This window comes from Egretta garzetta, unplaced genomic scaffold (assembly GCF_000687185.1).
Source record: "Egretta garzetta isolate BGI_Z169 unplaced genomic scaffold, ASM68718v1 scaffold9, whole genome shotgun sequence".
NCBI classification, from domain to species: Eukaryota; Metazoa; Chordata; class Aves; order Pelecaniformes; family Ardeidae; genus Egretta; species Egretta garzetta.
This window is the reverse complement of record NW_009260763.1, coordinates 136,233-156,981: the sequence shown is the minus strand read 5'-3', so window position 1 is coordinate 156,981 and position 20,749 is coordinate 136,233. Positions and strand designations below refer to the sequence as shown.

At 40.7% G+C, this 20,749-nt stretch overlaps 1 protein-coding gene across 3 annotated transcripts in view; it reads right to left on the bottom strand.

Moving 5' to 3' along the window:
* Positions 1–697: 697 nt before the first annotated feature.
* Positions 698–20,749, bottom strand: part of UBE3D (ubiquitin protein ligase E3D) — a 79,280-nt gene continuing 59,228 nt past the window's right edge. Inside the window, exon 7 of one of the 3 annotated variants that reach the window (XM_035901493.1) lies at positions 698–1,858. In XM_035901493.1, the coding sequence (XP_035757386.1) occupies positions 1,838–1,858 (21 nt within the window). In that variant the 3' untranslated portion in view covers positions 698–1,837. Of the gene's footprint in view, positions 1,859–12,329; positions 12,367–20,275; positions 20,664–20,749 lie in introns of those variants that run through there. The other 2 variants (XM_035901492.1, XM_035901494.1) reach the window with 2 other exon arrangements.

Genomic DNA, 20,749 nt, shown 5'->3' with positions numbered 1-20,749 from the left:
CTCCATGCATGCAAAACTGCATCAGGGGTCATTTAAATAAGTTGGAAAAGATTTTAAAGTTGGAGTATTTCTGTCTGATACAAATGTCTTCCATTTTAAGATTGCTCAGTCATATTCTGGGAAGCTGAAACCGTCACAGAAATTAAGCAGAACAGTAAACTGATTTAGAAAATATATTTTATTCATAAAATGACTAAACATTGGTTCATAGACAAAATATCTTGGAGCTAGATAATTTAGTCCCCAAATACAAAACTCATAATGTTTTTGTTCTTCATTCAAAATGGAAAACTAAAATTAGAATAGAAAAATAAGATGATATCCAGACTGGGTGCTGGGAGGCCTCAGCTACTTGTCTTTGGGTGTGTAAAACCCAGAGAAGGTGTCCAACACTTTGCAGGGTCACTTCCTGCACTATGATCATTTCATGAGTAAAGGGCATGTTAACTTTCCTTGAAATTCAGGAATTTTCAAAGAACTCCCCTAACAAGGATATTCCCTCCAGAATCCATTCTCCCAAAATATAGCTGGTTTCCAAAAAGGTAGCATCTTTTTATTTTAAGAGTTTAAAGATGGACTTTGAAAAAGCTAGCCTACATAAACAGGGTCTCTCTTTTGTTGTTTTTGTTTTTGTTTTTTTTTTCCTGTTTGGATACCTTTTTGTATACATTTTGAGAACACAAGAATTGTCACACTAGGTGAGATGAACCATCCCAGTACCTGATTGATTTTCCAAGAGCAGCTGTGTAAGGAAAACTGCAGATAAGCGAGGCAGATATGGGAGAAGACCCTGGGGGGAAGAGGGGTCCAAGTGAGATGGTTGATATTAAAGGATCATCTCCTTCTAGCTCAAGAGCAGTCTGCCCCAATGAGCAGGAATTGAGGCAAAAGCGCCAGGAGGCATCTTTTCTGCTCCTCAGCCTATGCACTTACATCATTCTGTTCCCCTGGACAAGAGAAGGCAAAAATTGCTGTCAGCTACATGAGCAATCCACTCCGAAACTGAGAAAAGTAACAGCTTCTGCGTTCCACGGAAATGCGCTGTGGCTCCCATGGAAGGCAGCTGAGCAGCCACAGCAGAGAATGACAATTTAGAGTAGCTGTATTGACTTGCTACAAGGATCTTTCACCTCCAGCAGTTTCTGCTAGGCCAGCCTTCACATACATGCTCTTTTTTGAAGTTGAAGGAATAACTATTCCAAGTAACCATAAAACCATGATTCTCCAAAACATTATCAGTTTAAAAAAAATTCTACATGAGGTGTAGGAATACAGAAACTGTCTTCCTTCCCTCTCAAGAAGGAAGGTAAGCCTTAATGTGGAAACAATATACGTGATAAACATACAAGTTTGACAAAACCCAGATTTTACATTTTAATGTTGGACCTCTAACTTTACCAGAACAAAGAAAGTAAACAATTTATGTCATTACCCATGATGTTAAATATTTTAAAACCTCTTTTTGCTACCAGTTTTGAATTTTCCTAAGGACATATAGGTCATTATCAAACACCGTCTGATAAAGTTAGTACTAAGATAGATAGATAATTTCTTTTTGGCAATGAAGAGATCACAACAGTCATCCCAGCTGGAGTGACAGCAGTGACAGGTAAGTCACTCTTAAAATGACATCTAAGAATTTACTGGACTCAGAAGTTAACTCACTCTGTCTTTGGTTTTGAAAGACATCCAGATATGAAGAATAACACACCACACCCTCATTTTGTTTTGTATTGCCAGTGGATTTCTTTCTAGAAGTCATACTATTGGAAGTCATCCGTATATTTCTGCTGAAAATGAATTTGAGAATAGCTTTCAACACAGATATCTGCATTCCTCACATCTTCAAAAAGGCAACCTGTAAAAGGAAGCAAAACCAACAATACCGTGGTTAGTCCCAACACTGCAGGTAAAACAAAGGTGTTTCAGTGTATTAACTGAAATTACATATAAACATCTTTTCACTTAAAAAACTAACACACTAACGTAATGAGAGAAGAGAGATTATATTTGAGAGCAGTGTTACTTCCTCACCACTTTTCTACCTAATATGTTTCCAAAAAATTCCCAGGCTTACTCTTTTCCCTCAAGCATTGCACTGCACTTGCTGCTGAACTACATATCAAGCCCCTTTTTTTTTTCCAGAATAACAAAGCACAAGGTGTTCATCTTGTCTGACTTAAAAGGCTACTCAACAGTATTTTGAAAATAGCTTAGATTAAATCTTTTATACATTCCCTGCTTTGCCCAAATATTAGCTTGTTCAAACAGTGCTGTCGGTTTAAGTCAAATCTTGATTCCAAAGTCAGGATGAAAGCTCCTCATGAAAAGTCCAAAGTCATTAAGAAAAAATGCCTTGCATTTTAAAATGACCAGGAACCAAAATCCTACCCTAGGGCAGAAGACAAATACTTGTATATGATCAAAAGATAGCAAATGATGTACCTCTTCTGTTTAGTGCACAAAGCGGACTGTTGTGTCTAACAGCTATTTAGAGGGAAGGTGATCTATCAAATACAAGAGACCTATAGGATTTCTGCTGTCCCAACTCATTTGGTCTTGGCCACATGCATGCAGCAGTTTCCCTTGCATGGTTTTGTTTCTGTTTAGCCTTCTTCAGAACCTGCAGAATGCTAATTCGGAATGCTAAGCTAGTTGACTGGAAACCCAGTCGCATGCCCAGATTCTCATCTGCCAAGGAGATTGCTTCACATACTCAATTGGGAACTTTGCTGATCACAAGGACAGAAAAAAAGATGGGCAGGTGCCACCACAGAAGGAAAAAAAAAGGCCAAAAAAGACTACCAGGTTACACAACAGTCTTCTGAAAATATAACTTGTTTCTCCTACCCGATGAAAAAAACACAAGAAAAAAACATTTGAGACATACACTTCCCCTTTTTTCTGTCTGAGACCTTTCAGTAGTCACTTAATTGAAGATTCAAATTACCATCAATTACCATTTTGGATTTTCAGATCTGACCCTCAATCACCACTCTACTTGATACCGCAACTGAAGAATGCATGAGGCATGATCAACCAGAAGGAATTGAATTAGAGCATAAACTATCACTGAGTGTCCAGAACAGAGAGCAGAACAGAGTAAAAATATTAATTTTGATTCCTATGCCTAAAGAATGTTTAAGAGAGAGTTATATGTCTGCTACGGAGGCTGCAAAAAAATAAACAAGTTTTAATATGTCTAAGAGGCTTCTCAGAAAATCATTCATACAAAGGATTCATGTCTAAAATAACACAACTGCGAGGCATGAATGGGGCATGACAATGCCAATTCTTGGTTAAGAATGGGAAAATCAGGTGATCTCACTTCCTGGGAATCTCTTTTGCTACTCCAACACTAACAGCAGTAACCTATTAGAAAGCTGCAATGTTACTACATGGAAGGGTTTGCACAGGTAAGACAACCGAGATCCCCAAAAGCTTCCACAGCTTTGAATCATTCTTTTCTTCTTCTGAATGGGAACTAAAATTCAGAAACAAGAATTTTCATGTAGAACACAATTTTTCAGAAATGTCTGTAGGCAAAGCTGGCCAGCAAATAGCCGGCTGGCCAGGGTGGAAATCTACCTGCTTTCCCATGAAAGTCAGCACACTGACATATTCCCACGGGGTGTTTTCATTCAGCTCAATCAGCATTTTCCAGCAGTAAGTTAGTACATCAAAAACATTTCTGTCAGCTCAACCAAGGGGTGTTGTAAAAGACTCCCACCCTCAAAGGCATAAAATGAAAGGAAAATCAATATACCTGTCACCTTCCTCATGATTTAGTTGCTCAGATTAATAGAGACAAAGGCATAATTAATAGCAAAGGTAAAATCTTACCTATGCAGAAGAGTCATAACTAACACAGGCTAGGGATGAAATCCTGGCACTAATTAAGGCAAAGACAAAACTCACGTTGACTTGAACAAGGTGAGAAACTTGTCCTTTCATTGCAAAGAAGAAAAATAAAACCCAAGAAAATTAATAACCATCTCAATACACAAGATTCAAAATTTAAAGCAGATTTTTCTACCTAAGATTGCAGGCTCCTTTGATACACAGTTCTGAGGTATCATTAGAGTGGATATATTTGTTTAATTTGACTACTTGCTATATTTTATAATGCATGAAATACGATTTTTCAGTCCTTTCAGAGGATTATTTGCAACATAATGTTTCCTTAGACTGCCAGGCTCCCCTACTGCCCAATAAATTGAAAAACATAAAAAGGAATCATTTATCACTGCCTCTACTTGTACTTACTACCAACATGAATGAAAAGAGCACATTAGATCATACCTACACTTGACAGAGACAACAAAAAAAGAGGTAACACAGAAATCATAAACTGTTTAAAAAACACTTGCAACACATGAAGATGACTGAGAACAAAACTGACTGAAACTAAACTACTTAGAAAGTTCCACCTTATCCAAAGTTTGATATGAAGTATATAAAATATTTATTTATCATAATGGTTACTGTAGGCATTCTTGGATCTCTAAAAGGCAGTAAACCATATGTTCTACAGAATAAATGAATTACTGTGGGTTGGGAAAGTGGGACTAAGTGGCTCTCCCCCAGTTCTCCATCTATTAGGATACTTTCTCTGTGAGACAGACAACTACTGGCCTCTTCCATGTCTAGTAGCAACACTTTCAGCAAAGTCCGCAAATCTAGTATTTCACCACTACTAGTGCACTTTGAACAAAAACAAATAACCAAACAGGTATTTGACTTACAAACTAAGGTTTATCATTAAATTCAGAATAAAAGCCAGTCTTCTAATCAGTTTATTCAAGGATTTTTTATTGACCTTACCTCAGCATGTTGTTCCCTTTTTAAAGCACTCGGGATGCCTAATATTGATCGACCGCTAAGAACTGATTTTTGTACCCTAGCATCCTTACTTCTAGGAGCCATTGAGGTTTTTTCATTTTCTCTCATTTGTGAAGATGATAATCTTATCCTATCTCAGAGTATCGAGTGCATCTCAGCACTCCACCCCATTAGCTTCCACAGAGCCAGAAGCTGCTAAGATCTCTGGATAATGAACAAACATGAACTCCACAGTTTCAAGCATTTTGAGAGGTATCAATACAGAGGGAGCAGCAGAGCACCACAGACATACTAATGATATATCTTACAAAATCACTGTTCCCGTAAACAATAAAGCAGCAAGGACTTTCTTAAAAGCTTTCAGAGCCAGGGCAAGTTAAGAAATCCAGGTTGTGATGTTCAATTCTAGAAGCTGTGCTCTCTTAGCTTTCCCAGGAAAATGGGAAAATGCAAGACGTCAAACTTAAGCATACTCCAGACTACATGGGAATGGTACTGAGGACTCAGAAAAGCATCCTGATGGAGTATTCTTATGTGGTCACACTTTGCAACAGGTTTCCCAGACAAGTTATGCAATGTCCATCTGTCTTTTGCATATTCCGAACCCAACTGGAGGCAGCCTGGGGCACCCGGCTCTGGCTGGCCCTTGCTTGAGCAGTGGGGTTGGACGGGGCAGTCTCCAGAGGTGCCCTCCAGCCTCAGCCATTCTGCGACTCTGACAATTTTGTACGTATGCACACACAGGCGAGTGAAACAGCAGCAGTATGCTGGTGGAAACCCTTTTGCTATCAGCTACAAAAGCAGAGGCTGGCAATATTCTTTCCTTGGCAGGGAAAAGGTAGTTATGGGGTTATAGGTTTCAGTCTCTCTGAAACTTTCTAATAACATTTTATTTTATAGAGTGTTTCACCAAGCTGTGCCTCAAAGCATTTTCCTGACTTCATACAATAAAAAATCACAGAAAACAGTGGGGTAAGGGCATTTCCTAACGAATTAAATATCCAGCCACAGAGTCAAACACTGAGGCGTAACGTGAAAGAAAAAAGTTGTAATTTCAGAAAATATTTTAAAAGCTATGGAGACCTAATGAACTAGGGAGATAAAATAAGGCAGTTCCAGATGGCAGAAGCTGCTGGAAAGAAATCTCTTCTACCCAAGCAGCAGCACTGGGTGAGCGGGCAGGGCGGATGACTGCTGTAAGAGAAGCAGAAGTGTGACTAGAGGCGGCTAAACAATATATTTTAAAGAAACGCAATCTGCAAATCCAGTGCATACAATCTGTCTTGTGGAGCTGACAACAGACAGAGGAAATGCAGCACTAAGAGAAAATTATTTTCTCAGCTAAGCAAAGGAAAAGCAGTTCAATCTTTCAATCAGTTGCAGGAACCAGAAAAGATGCCAGATCTTTATTTCAACAAAAGAGGAAAACAACTCGTATGCCAAAAGATGCATTCCCATGCTCTAACAGAAACTTTTAAACTGTTCTTATGTTTGTATTCTCCTTAAAGGAGACCGAGGGAATCATGCATAAATAAAGATCTCTCTGTATGTCTCTCAAAGCTGAGGGGACAGAATTTCTAACACCTACGCCTCTCCCAAGAGCTAAACAAAAGTAGGTAGAAGACATACTACAGAATTTCTCTTCAGTATTAGAGACGGAATTGTACTTTTGTTTACTCCTGAATAATTACAAAGGAAAATAGCGGGTTGAAAGTAGTTATATATGCTTTGGTTTCAGCAGAAGAAAATGAACCTATTAAGCCTACGAACGCTTCCTGAAATATGACTGCTCTGGTTTTGCTTTTCCATTGCACAGCAAGCTCCACCACCAGGCTCAAACCTGAAGCTTAAATGCATAAAAGACATTTTACTGTTGTCTTCTTTGAACATTAGACCCATTTTTAAACACTACCACACACAGTTTGTAACACTACATTGTGTTTTAGAAGAACACAACTTACACGGCTATCTTAAATCATATCTACTGCAAGCAGACAATCTGTACATAAACAGATACCCAAGGTTTAATCCTGCACATGTGCTAGTGTGAAATTAGGCACGATTGAATGACTGCGGAGGAAACGCTGATTATATGCCAGTGAGGCTACAGCCTACAACCAACGTCAACTGCTGTATTTGTTTCCACTCAAGGCTGACAGGTAATCGAGCAATGCCATGCCATCCATACGCGCAGGAGGAGAATAACCCTCCTAAAAAGATCCGGACAGCTGTGGGCAGACCTCTGCTGCTAGATGCAGCTGCACTGGTACATTAACTTCACAGGCTCAACAGTGTCCCTCTGCCGCAAGTTACTGTCCCTCTCTCCCCACAAAATGCCGTTTCAGACTTTCTACCTAGTGTCTGGTGAAATCAGACTGGTATGGTAAACTCTGGTCTGCACTAATCCTGGTTTGGGGCAACCCCCAGTATCAATACAGGCTGGGAGAAGAAAGGATCGAAAGCAGCCCTGATGAGAGGGACTTGGGGGTGCTGGTGGACAAAAAGCTGGACATGCGCCGGCAATGTGCGCTGGCAGCCCAGAAGGCCAACCGTACCTTGGGCTGCACCAGGAGAAGCATGGCCAGCAGGTTGAGGGAGGTGATTCTGCCCCTCTACTCTGCTCTGGTGAGGCCTCACCTGGAGTACTGCATCCAGCTCTGGAGCCCTCAGCACAAGGACAAGGAACCGTTGGAGCAGGTCCAGAGGAGGGCTACTAAAATGATCTGAGGGCTGGAGCACCTCTCCTGGGAGGACAGGCTGAGAGAGTCGGGGTTGTTCAGCCTGGAGAAGAGAAGGCTGCGGGGAGACCTTATTGCAGCCCTCCAGTACTCTAAAGGGAGCCTAGGAAAGATGGGGACAATTGTTTTAGTAGGGCCAGTTGTGACAGAACAAGGGGTAATAGTTTTAAACTAAACCAGGGTAGGTTTAGACTGGATATAAGGAAGAAATTCTTTACAATGAGGGTGGTGAAACACTGGAACGGGTTGCCCAGAGAGGCAGTGGAGGCCCCATCCCTGGAAACATTCAGGCCAGGTTGGACAGGGCTCTGAGCAACCTGATCTAGTTAGCGGTGTCCCTGCTCACTGCAGGGGGGTTGGACTCGATGACCTCTAAAGGTCCCTTCCAACCAAAAACATTCTATGATTCTATGATTGGTTTATCCTAAAACAAGAAAGGGAGGGCTTGCATAAACAATTCTGCTGGCAGATCACAGGGGAGAGACTAAGCTCTGGTGGAAACAAGAGTGAAAAGCTGAGAATAGCCTTTTTTTTTCCACATATACAGCTGGATTTGGAAGATAACGTATAGTCAAAGCCTCAGACCAAAGTCTAATTCACATACAGATTTGGATTGCCACAAAAGCTATGGTTAGCGCTAAGTGTTATGGTTTAAGCCTTAATAATTACAGTTAGTACAACTGCTTGGGTGGTTGCGATTATAGTGCAATCAAGATGCCTTGTACATACAATACACATCTACCTTGAAAAAAGAACTGGAGAAAGGGATATAAATAGGTTGGTGTGAGTATAACTGAGTGTACATGTAACCCCTCGCCCCGTATTTAATAATACACTGGTACAACTACAGCGACAGTGTGCACAAACACATAGAGAAGGCCATAATCCTGCCTGATACATTTCTCACTCCTGTAAAATAAAGACAGACCAAGAAGTGGGAGGATTAAAGCACCTGCACTACGACTAGGTCCCAGCTCTATCTGTTTTCTGATAAACTCTGCTCAAAGTTTGGTGTTCCCACAGCTGCTGACAAGGGATGGAATACCAAAGGAATATCGCCTTCTCTGAGGCGCAACGGTGCTCTTCCCATTCCTGCACCACCACCAGAAGCAGCCATGTCTTATAGCTGTTACCATTACCCCATGGATTAGCAACTATTGGCAATGGCTGATTATAAATAGCCACATTAAAACTTAAACAGTTCGCCTGCCTACCCATACCGCACAGTTTACGTACTCACTCTCACCTAACAGCCAGGGACCCAGTCCACTGATGCACAAATAACCTGTTCCAGAAATACGTTTTCGCACCGGCGTGAATGAATGGACACAAAGCAGATGGCATTAGACGAGCAGAGACATGAGAGAACATTAACTGCTATATTTACACTCGCCCCCACTGAATCCACAGACCCATAAAAAAGCAGCTGTCTTTTCCAGACTGAATGCTACCAAGCTGTTGAGTATTACCCCTGCATCTCTGAGGCTGCTCCTGGGAAGTACAGAGGCATTTTTAGAGGAAATTGGAGAGGAAGGCAGCATATTCACTACTAGAAGAACAAGAGGAGCTAGGGATGTTCCTGCCTTGACAGTGTAGGATTTACTTGCCTTAAGATAGCCTCCCGGTAGCCTGCAAACTCCCTGGCGGTACTCCAGCTGCGAAGTTGCCCTCTGTTATACTGATTTTTAATTATCTTTTTTCTACACTCCAGGCTCATGGGATGATACATTCTTACACTACATCACTGCATACCTGTTTCCGCTATGCCACAGAGGTCACGTAAGTAGACTTGGTTGCTCTAATATCCCTTCCACAGACAATCAATGGCAGCCACTTACTTATCAGAACATGTCAAAAATAATTGTTCCAGATTCTCTCAGATAGGATAAGTTTCCCAACATGCTTTAAATGCCATGCAGTGAGAAGTCTGGCTTTGAGTACCTGAAAACATGAAAAAGTGTTTTATGTAATTACCCTTCCTTGGCATTTTTGGACTTAGCAAACTGAGGAACCACCACCAGCCTGTGCTTGTAGCAGCAGAACTTCATACTACTAGGCTGGTAAGTCCTAAATACTTTGCTACGGAAAACAAACAATTTCAAACAAAATGTCACTATAGGAATACAAGTCCCTTGAAAAAGTCACTAAAACAATACTGCAATACTACAGATTGACTGAACAGATACAGTTGGACAAAGTTTTAAATATTTAATCATGTAAGAAGCTAAAATCTAGGGTCAGTATAAAAGCCTTCATGACTGTCACTATCATGCTTGAATTCCAATGGAGACAGAAACTAAAATATATCCAGAATACTCTCACATCAAACATGGCAGCACTGTGCTGCACAGGACTACGGGCGGACGGCAATAATGAAGTCAACATAAGCACAGGTTGTGGAACTGTGTTATCCTGACAAGCTAAATCCCTGCAAACTGGGTTGAAGAATAAGGTTATGTAGAATGATAGCTTTGCAATCTGACCCACTAACCCCTACAGGGCTCAGATTTGGATGCAGAGGAGAAGACATTTTGTGAAGGACTCTCGCCTTACTCCACAGGAGGTCTATGTCACTTTTTAGCATCTGTATCTGTAAGGAATTCCCCATCTCAAAGAGAAGTTGTTTCAAGCAGCATTAAGGTCTTACTAGAAACATATTCTTGGTCAGTGCTACACTGCCACAGCAGCAGAGGAACACAGGCAGCAACAAAAGTTGGAGAGAATCTCGCTTCAGTAGACCTATCATCCAAACAGCCAAATTCCCCAGCACTTCTAGGAGAAGGCTGGGGAAAGGCAAGTCCTCTCCTGTACAGTGTGAAAGGCACTGTAGCTCTGTGGGCTTTCCAGTCTTCATTGCAGGAAGAAACTTATTAGGAGAACATCAATCTGGTAAGTCACTTTCTTCTGTCCAAGCTGGGGAAGATATAAAATATAACCAAAACAATCAAGCAGAAAGAGAACTAGATTCCTTTCATTCAATTGCTTGTGGAATTAATTGTAACCAAAGCAAGGATTTATTTTTTAAAATATGATTTCTCAATCTGGTAATGCCCCTTCAGGATTTATGAAATAAACCCATCAGCGTGCATTCTTTCAAGTAATCTTTCCTAGAAGTATTAATTTCTTATAAGAATGAAGCTGGATTTGAAATGTGACAGAGATAAATGAGAAAAAGCAAGAGATTCTGCCGGAGTCCCGGGATGCGCACGTGCACTGCAAGCTATGTCTTTGCTAACATAACAGTTGCATGCTGAAGCTTGCCCAGGCTTTAGAGGGAAAACTATAACCAGCTGCAAAACCAGTAGAAAATATATCTCTGCTTGTTTTTATTTTATATGAAGGCAACTGATTTTTTTTTTTTATTTTTGATCAAGTAGTTCTTTGTGTGGAAAAAAAAAGGGGGTTGGGTTTTGGTTTTTTCAGGTTAAGTTGAGAATGCTATCAATCTTACATTTCTTTACATCTAGATACGAGAAGCCCCAAAAGTTCATGGCTTTATTTTGTCTTTTGCCAAGCCTTCCTCACTAGCCTATACTACTTTTATTTCCACTACAGACATTACTTCTTGTGGTACCCATCATTAAGACCGGCACGGAAATGGTAGTATTATTTACTTTTGCTAGTCTTAAACACAGTTTCTCTCTTGAACGCAAACCACAGTGGGGATGGAACTTAATACTAATGTTACATTGCAATTACTGATCCAAAGTGAACAAGGCTACAAAACCCACAGAATTTAGGATTTTTTTAGTCAACACCAGATGATATTTGTTTTTTACTGTAGCAATTACCACGCCAAACTTCATGCTAATCAGGCAACCTGAGCAGCACATATTTTTCTGCATCAGGTGGTTTAAACTGCTGGAGAAAAGACATTTGTTTAAGCACGTACATGTATGGGCAGTTGGGAGACACATGCTAACCTAAAACAAACAAGGCACTGCAAGCTGCTCTGTCAATTTACAGCACGCAAGCTACATCCTAAAGCTAGAGACACGTGAAGAAATTAATCCTTGGCACGCCAAACTGGAACATGTGATGCAGCTCCTAAAAGCTTTTTAGCCTCACCAAAAGGCATTGCACAAGGCTGAATTAGAGAAGGTCGTGTCTGCCACCCTTTCAAAGACCCGCACTCCAACGCACAGCTCGCCGTTTCACACTTCCACACACACAGCCTGCTGTCACAGCAGGATTTGCTCCGGACCGATTTCTGGAAAGTCATGTCAGTCTAAGGCTCTGTTGTGTTTTTGCAGTTCTTGTACCAGGAATTTCTTTGCACTCTTGGGAATCTGTTTCAACTGACCAGCACCAAAAATACGGGAAGCACGGCTGTATCTTCGCCAGAAAAGGAAAGGTGTGACATGCTGCTTCTGCTGTAGTATCCAGCACCTGCGCCTCTTACAGTATTTCAGCAATGAGGAAAAGAGAGAAAGCAAGCCCTGAACAAGGCATTATGCATAATCTGATGTCTTTTAAAAGAAAGGTCTAGATAGAGAGATATAGGAATTTATTTTGTTGACCACGAAGCAAGTAAATTTTACCTAATTCCAGGGAGAATAAATAGGGACAACTAAGCAGCAACGTAATCTCTCTTCAATGGTATCATCAAATCACCCCTCTCAGAAGTAAACTGCAAAGGTACGGTGCATGTCAGGTGGGAGATCGGAGATCAGGCAGCACACCATGCGCTTAGTTCTTTGACGAGAAGCTGGCTTACCCAGACGTGCGATGTTCTAGTCATTTGCATGGCTGTTGCTCTCAGTTAGATGCTCTTTGGTGGTATTCTCTGCAACATAATTTACAAAGTGTCCTATCTCAGCCAAATATCTTGTTACTGTCTCCAGTCCTATTATGACTTAAAGAGAGGGAAGCGCTAAGAAATGTGAAAGAGAAGCACTGGGTTTAGGTCTTTACTACACAATAACACGCTCAGCTGGACTCTAAACTGGCAAATGTCCTTCCTTCCTCTCCTTCTCCTGTTCCTTTAGCCATGAAGTATTGTAGCAAACTCTAATACAGGAAGGTGACTTTCAAGCGCTGCATCATCCAAAACAGAAAAATGAATAATATGGTCTTCTATTACCAGCTTCTTTTTCCAGCTCAAATGATCCCTTCACCATAAACTAACATTGGCTCTATTATTTCCTAATATTGAACCATTCACCACATCAGCTAAAATCTTTTTTTTCTCCTATTTTTAACCACTAGCCCTAACATTTTTCTCCCCACACCAATCAGTCCTTCTCCCCTAAACCCACACTGTACACCTTCAGTCAGGATTTACCTCCAGCCTGGCTCATATACTACAGTAAGAGACAAAGTCCCCACGCAGTCTTGCTCACACTGTTTCCCTAGGAAAAGGAAGATTACTACAAAAATAATTATTTGTTTCCCAGCTGCAGCAGCAGGTAAAACCTGCAAGCCAGAATCCCCTTCAGGGCCTGGCTGGAGATGTCTGTTTCTTGCTTGTGTTTCTTGTCTTTTTTCTAGCCCCCCTCCCCTGACCTTAATATGAGAAAAAATAGCAGGCTAAGATTATTTCAGTTTTGGAAGCAATACAGTGGAAAGCTAAAGAGAACAAGGAACTGAGCTGGAAACATAGGGAGAAAGGAGGAGAAAGTGGTATCTCTTGCTAAAAACTGAAATGTAGACAAGCATTTGCATTAAATAAAACAGATACGTAATTGGTGTGGTGCATTATCAAGGCTACCATACAAGTGCCAACTGAAAAAATGATTTGGGTTTCCCTCATGCCCTCCACAACTCTCAGTGTAATAGCAATACAGTTATCTGCAGGACTCAGCACTGGGAAGACACCAGAGCCATTAGGTATTAATGTTGTAGATCAATGCATTTTAGAATTTTAATTTAATGAAAATAAACCTTTCACTCTTTGTCCAAATTTAGCTACCTGCTAAGAGCCTGTTTGAGGCCACTCGTAAGCCAACCTTATCATTTGTTATACCAAGCTGCTGAAGAAAACCCAACAGACAGGTAGAACTGACACAAGGAACTACAGAGCAGCACCAAGAGATCACCTGCTCTGTCTTCAAACTGGCTGTCAGGAAAATCTGTATTAAAAACTGTTGTGGTAAAGAGCTTTAAAAACAAAGAGGCAACAAAGAAACAAGCCAACCACTTCTGGTTAATGCTTTACCTGCTTATGGCCTGGCAAAAATAAATGTTCCAGTTTATTTTTGCTCTCATCTCCAAAATTTGTTTCATTTACATCCAAAAAGAAAATCTGCCAAAACTGGAAAGCTAAGAAATGGTCTATTATCTTCATTTCCTGCAATGTTTTGAGTTAGCGACGCTGGAGAAACCGCTACACAGATGTAAACTGGGTTTGTAAGACTCTCCCTTAGCAACTGCTACACGAGCAGAGCACACCGTGATGTAACACGCAAACAGCTGGGACATCTTCTCACATATGCACTGTCGTCACAGTGTAAGACATGGCTATCCCCTTTGTGCACATCCATTTCTGAATATACCAATCCTAAACGCTACCTGAAGTGCCATGTGAAACACCAAGAAGATGTGGGGAGGAGGCAGAGGGAGCATGACATAGAATGCATGCATTAAAGAACAACAGAAATAAATTATATCTTTTCATGAGAGGTGTTTGGTTATGTGCTCACATTTACCTGCAATTAATATCGTCCAGTCAAGCAAACTCAAAAGAATGAGGTAGAGGAGATTAAAGGGGAGTGTGGCACTGTTAAGTAACACTTTGAAACTAGATAGTTTGAACAGGTGTCTTCATTGTGTTATCTTTTGAAAACTTTCTGGAAAAAAAGCAAGTTTGAAAAATTAGCTGCTTAAATTCTCTCTTTGCTTCCTGGCAGTTAAAACTGGAATGAGAATAAATACTTCCCTGCATGAGGTATGAGGATTAATTTGTTTGTGTATATAAATGGGTATATAAGTATCAACCACTATTTTATTTTTAACACCTTATTGGGACTAGTGCATTCCTACCCCAGAGTTCAGCTTTTGGCAAGAGATTAGGATTGAGTTAGAGTGGGAACAGGTGTTTGGAAGATGATACGGCTGTAATAAGAGTGCTAACCAAGAAGATGAAGGGAAAAATAATTTAAATATGGCATTCATTTGTACACTGTGAAATAGAGAGAGATACACCCAAAAGAAAATGCAAAATCACAACTAAGGGATATTTAGGAAAATGTCTTTGCCTACTGCGCATTCCCTGAGGAACACAGTCTGAGTGGGGCTGGCCTTTGGTCCCAGGTCATCCTGTTCTTGTACAATCTTGTGATGCTTGTTGAAAGGTCAGGCATTCAATAAACAACAGTTTCACTGCTTCATGCTGGCTGGGTAATAAAACATTTTCAAAGCCTCAAAAGGATGTAAGAGTTTAAGGACACTATCAGTGAGATTTGAGCTCCTAAACTGTATCAGATATTTTTACAGTGTGGATTTCTGGCCTGTGAGATCCCTACAGCCATTACTAGGTCAAACTGGTTTTTATTTCTAGGGATTGAGCACATTCTTTTGCCAGCTGCAGTCAGAAGAAAAGCTGAAACCATCCGTTTCAAGGCTCAAACTCATGAAAACAGATGTTTCATTAGTAAAAAGAAGAGTTACTGACCTTGAAGTGTCATAAGAAAATACAGTATTCACCATCTTTAGAGTATCTTTCCCACAACAATAAGATAACTGAAGATAAAAGCTTTCAAGTGGTTTTTTTGAAAGCAGACTGTGCTCAAACCCCAATCCTGCAAGTTAAACCTGTTAGCATCAAGATGTACTATTAATTTCACACAACAGTAAAAGAAAATAAAGCAATGATTTTTAAAACCAAAGGCTTATGGAGGGAAGGTGTTGCAAGACATATAGTGTTTATTATTACTTAGTTCATTTGCCATACTCCATGATGGTTTCTTATCAGAGTAGAACACAATGTAAAAAATAAATAAAATTTAACTACAGAGATACAGACAAGCCTCTCCATCTGCAGCATGGTCCTCAGCTGTGGAAACTCCCAGCACAGTTGAGTCTCAAGTCAAAATTTAGACAGAGAATATCGTAAGAAACTAAAATGGTTGCCTAGACTATATTGAAGTCCCTTATGTCTTTCACTATGAAAAAGTTTTCCCATGGCATGTGGAACAACTGACTGAATACTGCAGTAATGTAATTTCTGTATGCTAGATGTTTATTTTGCTGGTATTAAATGATTTTTGCATCTTAAGAAGGTTTAATACAATTATCTTTTACTTCAGTACATTTAAGGTGCATCCTTTCTAAGTATTTCTTTTCAGTAGTCACCCATGAGAGAATTAGTCTATTAAATTAGCAAGACAGTAAGGAAGGTTTTAAAATGACAGACGACAGAGGATTATGTCTTTGAAAACAATACTGAAGAAAACAATTTTGACCTGAGACAAATTCACATGTCCTTTTGATTCTAATGACTTTATCAACAAGAACATGGTTATTCAGAAGCTGAACTTGGCCCTGTATCATTGATTCTGCACACACCTTTGAACAGCTCTGAGCAGCTCCGTTTAACTCAATTGTCCAAGGGAGGCAATTATTCATGTGGTGAAGTGCTTAAGGGACTCAAATCAGACTCATAAATGGCTCATGGATTCCTGCCCCTGACAAGGCACCAGACAACTCTCTACTTACTTACTCATCATACTTACTCTCTGTTGGGACAGAATTGGAAAATTCTGATGAATGCATCAGTTAATGATAATTTCTGAAGCAACTGGAAGAAAATGAATTGGCCTTCCAAAATACAAGGGTTGTAGAAGGAACCAAAGAGATTTTAAGATGGAGCTTGACTAATTGATGATATATGCCACGTTACCTGCAACAGCAGGGGACTAAATTTAATGAAACACAAGACTTCCAACGTGGACCTAGCTACAAACCACACCAATTACTGCAAGTCTACGAGGCAAAAACTGATCATAAAAGCTAGGACAAACATCTGACAGCATAGAAACCAGAGCTAAAAACCCTTTCTGAAAGAGTCTTTTCATCAGATTCCCATCCCTGCCAGTCAACAGAGCAGCAACAGTGGGAAATGCAAGTTAACACTCTGCAAGCAGAGGTCAGACGGACCCCGCTGCCCCTGGCACCAGGACAGTAACCTCCACTGCAGGGGCAGGACTGACCTTTTGAGACAATGAACTTTTACATACCCTAGCAACACCAGAAGGTTCTGAATTTCAGAACCCTGACGTCCTTCTCCTTGATAAACCACCACTGTCAAAAATAGGGAAAAAAAACCCCAAAACATAGGCATTTAATAATTCAGACCTAAAGCCCTCATTGCAAGCACAGCCTTTTTTTCCTTGCCAAATGAAATGTCAAAGATAGAGACCCTAGTAGCCTTCACTAATATATTTCCCCAGAGAAGCATGCATTTCTTTGGTGGTAGTTTAAGCAATAAGCAAATGCTCTTGCAAACTTCCCCCCATTGCTGTGTTGGCTCAACTGTTCGCACAGCTGCGTAGTCACTGGATAATGCAGAAGGAGCAGAGGGAAGAGACATGGTGACATGAACAAGAGGCCAGGGGAGATGGAAGGGCTACCTGAAATCAGATCAAATAGGTTGCTGCTGAATATAAAACTATCACCCTCGATACCACAGTGATTGGAGCTAGTGCACAGGCCATTAAAATACCCAAAATGAAGTTATAGGCAATGTCATGTGAATGAACACTGAACAGACATGGTATTAAAATGTCTGGAAATACACCCTGGAAGCAGCATGTCTTGTAGACAGCTTTTCGTGTCATTCAGCCTTATCCAAAGGAGTCACATAAGCAGTACAGAAGGCAGCTTTCTCTACTATACCATATTCTGTTACTTGTGGAAGTTATTTTCATGTCTGATTTATCATGGAAAACATAGCTAAATAATCCCATTTGTCTTCCCTGACCTCCAAGTGACACTGCTGAGAAAACCCAGACCTTTCCTCTCTCCAAAGATCTCTGTTATTTCTTCTAAACTGTGAGGAAGAGTTCACATCCTTCAAGATGTGAAATGTAAAAAAAGAAAAGCAAACAAACAGAAAAACCTCAGGCATTCACATACATTTAATCAAAACCACCAAACCCATCTCCCAAGAAAACCCTCAGAGGGTTGAATTTATGAAGTTGAGTGCAGGTTCATCTATGCAACTGTGCACCCTGTCTTCTTCCATCACTTTTATTTATCTGCTTCATTTTAAATAAGAACGTAACAGCTCCGAAACTGAGGGCTGTGTGTCCATCATCTACCACAGCAGATACTTGCACTGTCATGGAACCAAAGGCCTCAACAAGAAAGAAATTACTGCAAGCAATAGCCATCTCCCTTCACAGACAATTTATGCAGCTCACAAACAGACTGCTCCTCCAGTTTTCATCTCCTGCAGCCTCTCTTTCCTGTCCACTTTTGCCATGCTTTGATTTAAATTTGAAAATAATCTCCTTGGATCATGCACCATGCTTTTAATTTTTCAGCCAAGTGCTACGCAGAGCTTTTGTCTGTAATAGTAACAGATTGCCCAAGGACACGCACAATGAGCCATGGAAAGAGTCAGGATTTCCTGGCTCTTAATCCGATGCTCAGACAAGACCTCTCATGTTTCCAATTTTCGGGGGCCGGCAGGTGGGGGGAGAAGAAGAGAAAGGAAGGAAAAAAAGACGGAGAGAGACTTTTTTTTTCAGATGACTGATGTAACAGTAATCACAGAAATCTGCTGAAGAGCTTATATCTGGTTTTAAAAAAATGTAATGGATACAACAGAGTAAAAAATACTAATGGGCAGCAAAAAGACACAAAAATGTGATGTTTCTTAAAGCAAAATCAAAATAACCAGTTTGCTCAACAAGCTTGGAAACAGAAGAGAAAGGAATTTACATGCTTTCAGGGCAAGAGGATTTGGGAATTTTGCTCCCTAACAGGAATGTGGGTAGCAGCATTAGCGTATGCCCACCCCAGAACTGTGAAAAAATCTGAGGGTTGTGAACATGCAAATAGGTGACATGAATCAAATCTCACTTGAACACACTTCAAAAACACTCTGTGTGTTACACTAGTCTATTTATCACAGGAAGCTGGTTCCCTCAAGACCACCTATAATTAGCAAGGGATGAGGAACATTCAAGAGACAAATATAGATCATGCAATGGTGATGTATCAGCAGCCTGAAAATAATTAATATCCATCCTAATAATGCCACCTACTCCAAAAGACTGTGCAACAGTTTACAAGACCCATAATGTCAGAAAGGAACAGGAAAATAATTTTTCATCCCCACAAAAGTAGGCCACCCATCATATTCTGAAAAGGGATCCAAGCAAAAAAACAAATGGATTTTGAGACAAGTTGTACTCATTTATCACTGCAAAGCACAGCTCACACGTGGGCTTTGGCAGCACTCTGGCTAACTGGCTGAAATGAGACCCAGTTCAAAATAAAATAGATGTTAAAACACTGGTGCCAGTAAAAACATGAACTGCAATCACACACATATGCACAACTGTGTGGGATAGTTAGGGACTTCTTGTCTCGGTGGGCTGGGATAATGAAATTATTTAGAGACTACTGCCTCAGGATACAGGTAACTCGAGGTCCATGCATTTTGTTACTATATGTATTACAGCAACAGCAAAAATTCTTGCTCTATCATGACAAATATTTGCAGTCCCTACCTAACCCTCACTGAAGAGATCTAGAGCAACATCTTACAGTTACAGCCAACCCTACATTGCAGGATGGAGATTACTTCCTTGGGTCCTTACTCATAAATTACTAACTACAGTGACAGCCATCACCATGAACAGCACACTATTTTAGCAGAGGATGAGAACCAAGAGAGCCAGGAGGCGGTTCTTTCCAGATTCTCAATGAGACACAAGCAGTAGGTAGCACAGCATTAGCCTGTACATTGCCAGGGGCCCTGCTGACAAAGGACAGGGAAAGGCCAAGGTACTCAATGCTCTCTTTGCCTCAGTCTTTACTAGTATGACCAGCCTGCAAGAATCCCAGGCCCCTGAGACCAGTGGGCAAGTCTGGAACAAGAAGACTTACCCTTGGTGAAGGAGAACCAGGTTATGGAACACTGAAAGTGGACATACATCTGCCTCAGGAAAAGTGTTGCTAGCAAGTTGAGGGAGGTGACCTCAACTCAGTACTGGTAAGGTCATATCTGGAGTGCTGGGTCCAGGTCTGGGCTCCCCAGAATGAGAAAGATACGGACTTACTGAAGTGAGGTAAGGGCTAACAAAGGGCTAACAGGAGACCACACAGATGACTAAGGGATTGGAGCATCTTTCATATGAGGAAAGGCTGAGACCTGGGAGGGAGTGAAGATGAGAGAGCCAGACTCTTTGCAATAGTGCCCACTAACAGAACAGGAGACAATGAGCATGAATTAAGGAGCACGAAATTCCTTCTGAACACAAGGAAATACCTTTTTTACTGTGAAGATGGTAGAACACTGGCACAGGTTGCCCAGGGAGGTTGTGGAGTCTCCATCCTTGGAGATATTTAAAACCCAACTGGGCATGGTCCCAGGCAACCTGCTCTAGCTGGCAGTGCTTCAGCAGGGGGTTGGACTAGATGATATCAAGAGGTCACTTCCAACCTCAATGACTCTGTGACTCTCTAAATATATTTCTGTTGCATGCATTTACAAAGATTGGTCATTAGGGCATCTTTCAAGACAAACCATTCCAATGTTTTGTAAAACCTCCAAACCAGACTTTTTCCACTCTGCTCTTTTTTGGGGGGGGTTAGATGCAGTGCAAATTTCACTTTCACTCTTCAGTTTGCTCCATAGGCTTCCTTTTATATATTGGCTTCTTTCATTCACTTGAAAGATACTTTAGTCAAATACTGGACAGAAAATACTTCTGAATTAAACATTATCTTGCAGTTTTGGTTGACTTGCCTTCTCTTCTCCTCCCCTCCTCCTTCACACCCTCTTTTCTTTGTATTACAGTCTAGTATGAATCTGTCTTTCAGCTCATAGTTCCATGCAAGCCGTATTATTCTCTTCAAGCTTCTTTTTTTTCCCTCTTCTTCTTTGGCTGTTTTTCAGCCATTGAATTCTTTCTGGTTTCAGAGGAAAAGAACAATTAGATTTTGTTATTATGATACCTTTTCTTGTACTGATAAAAATCTCATTATTCAAAACAAAG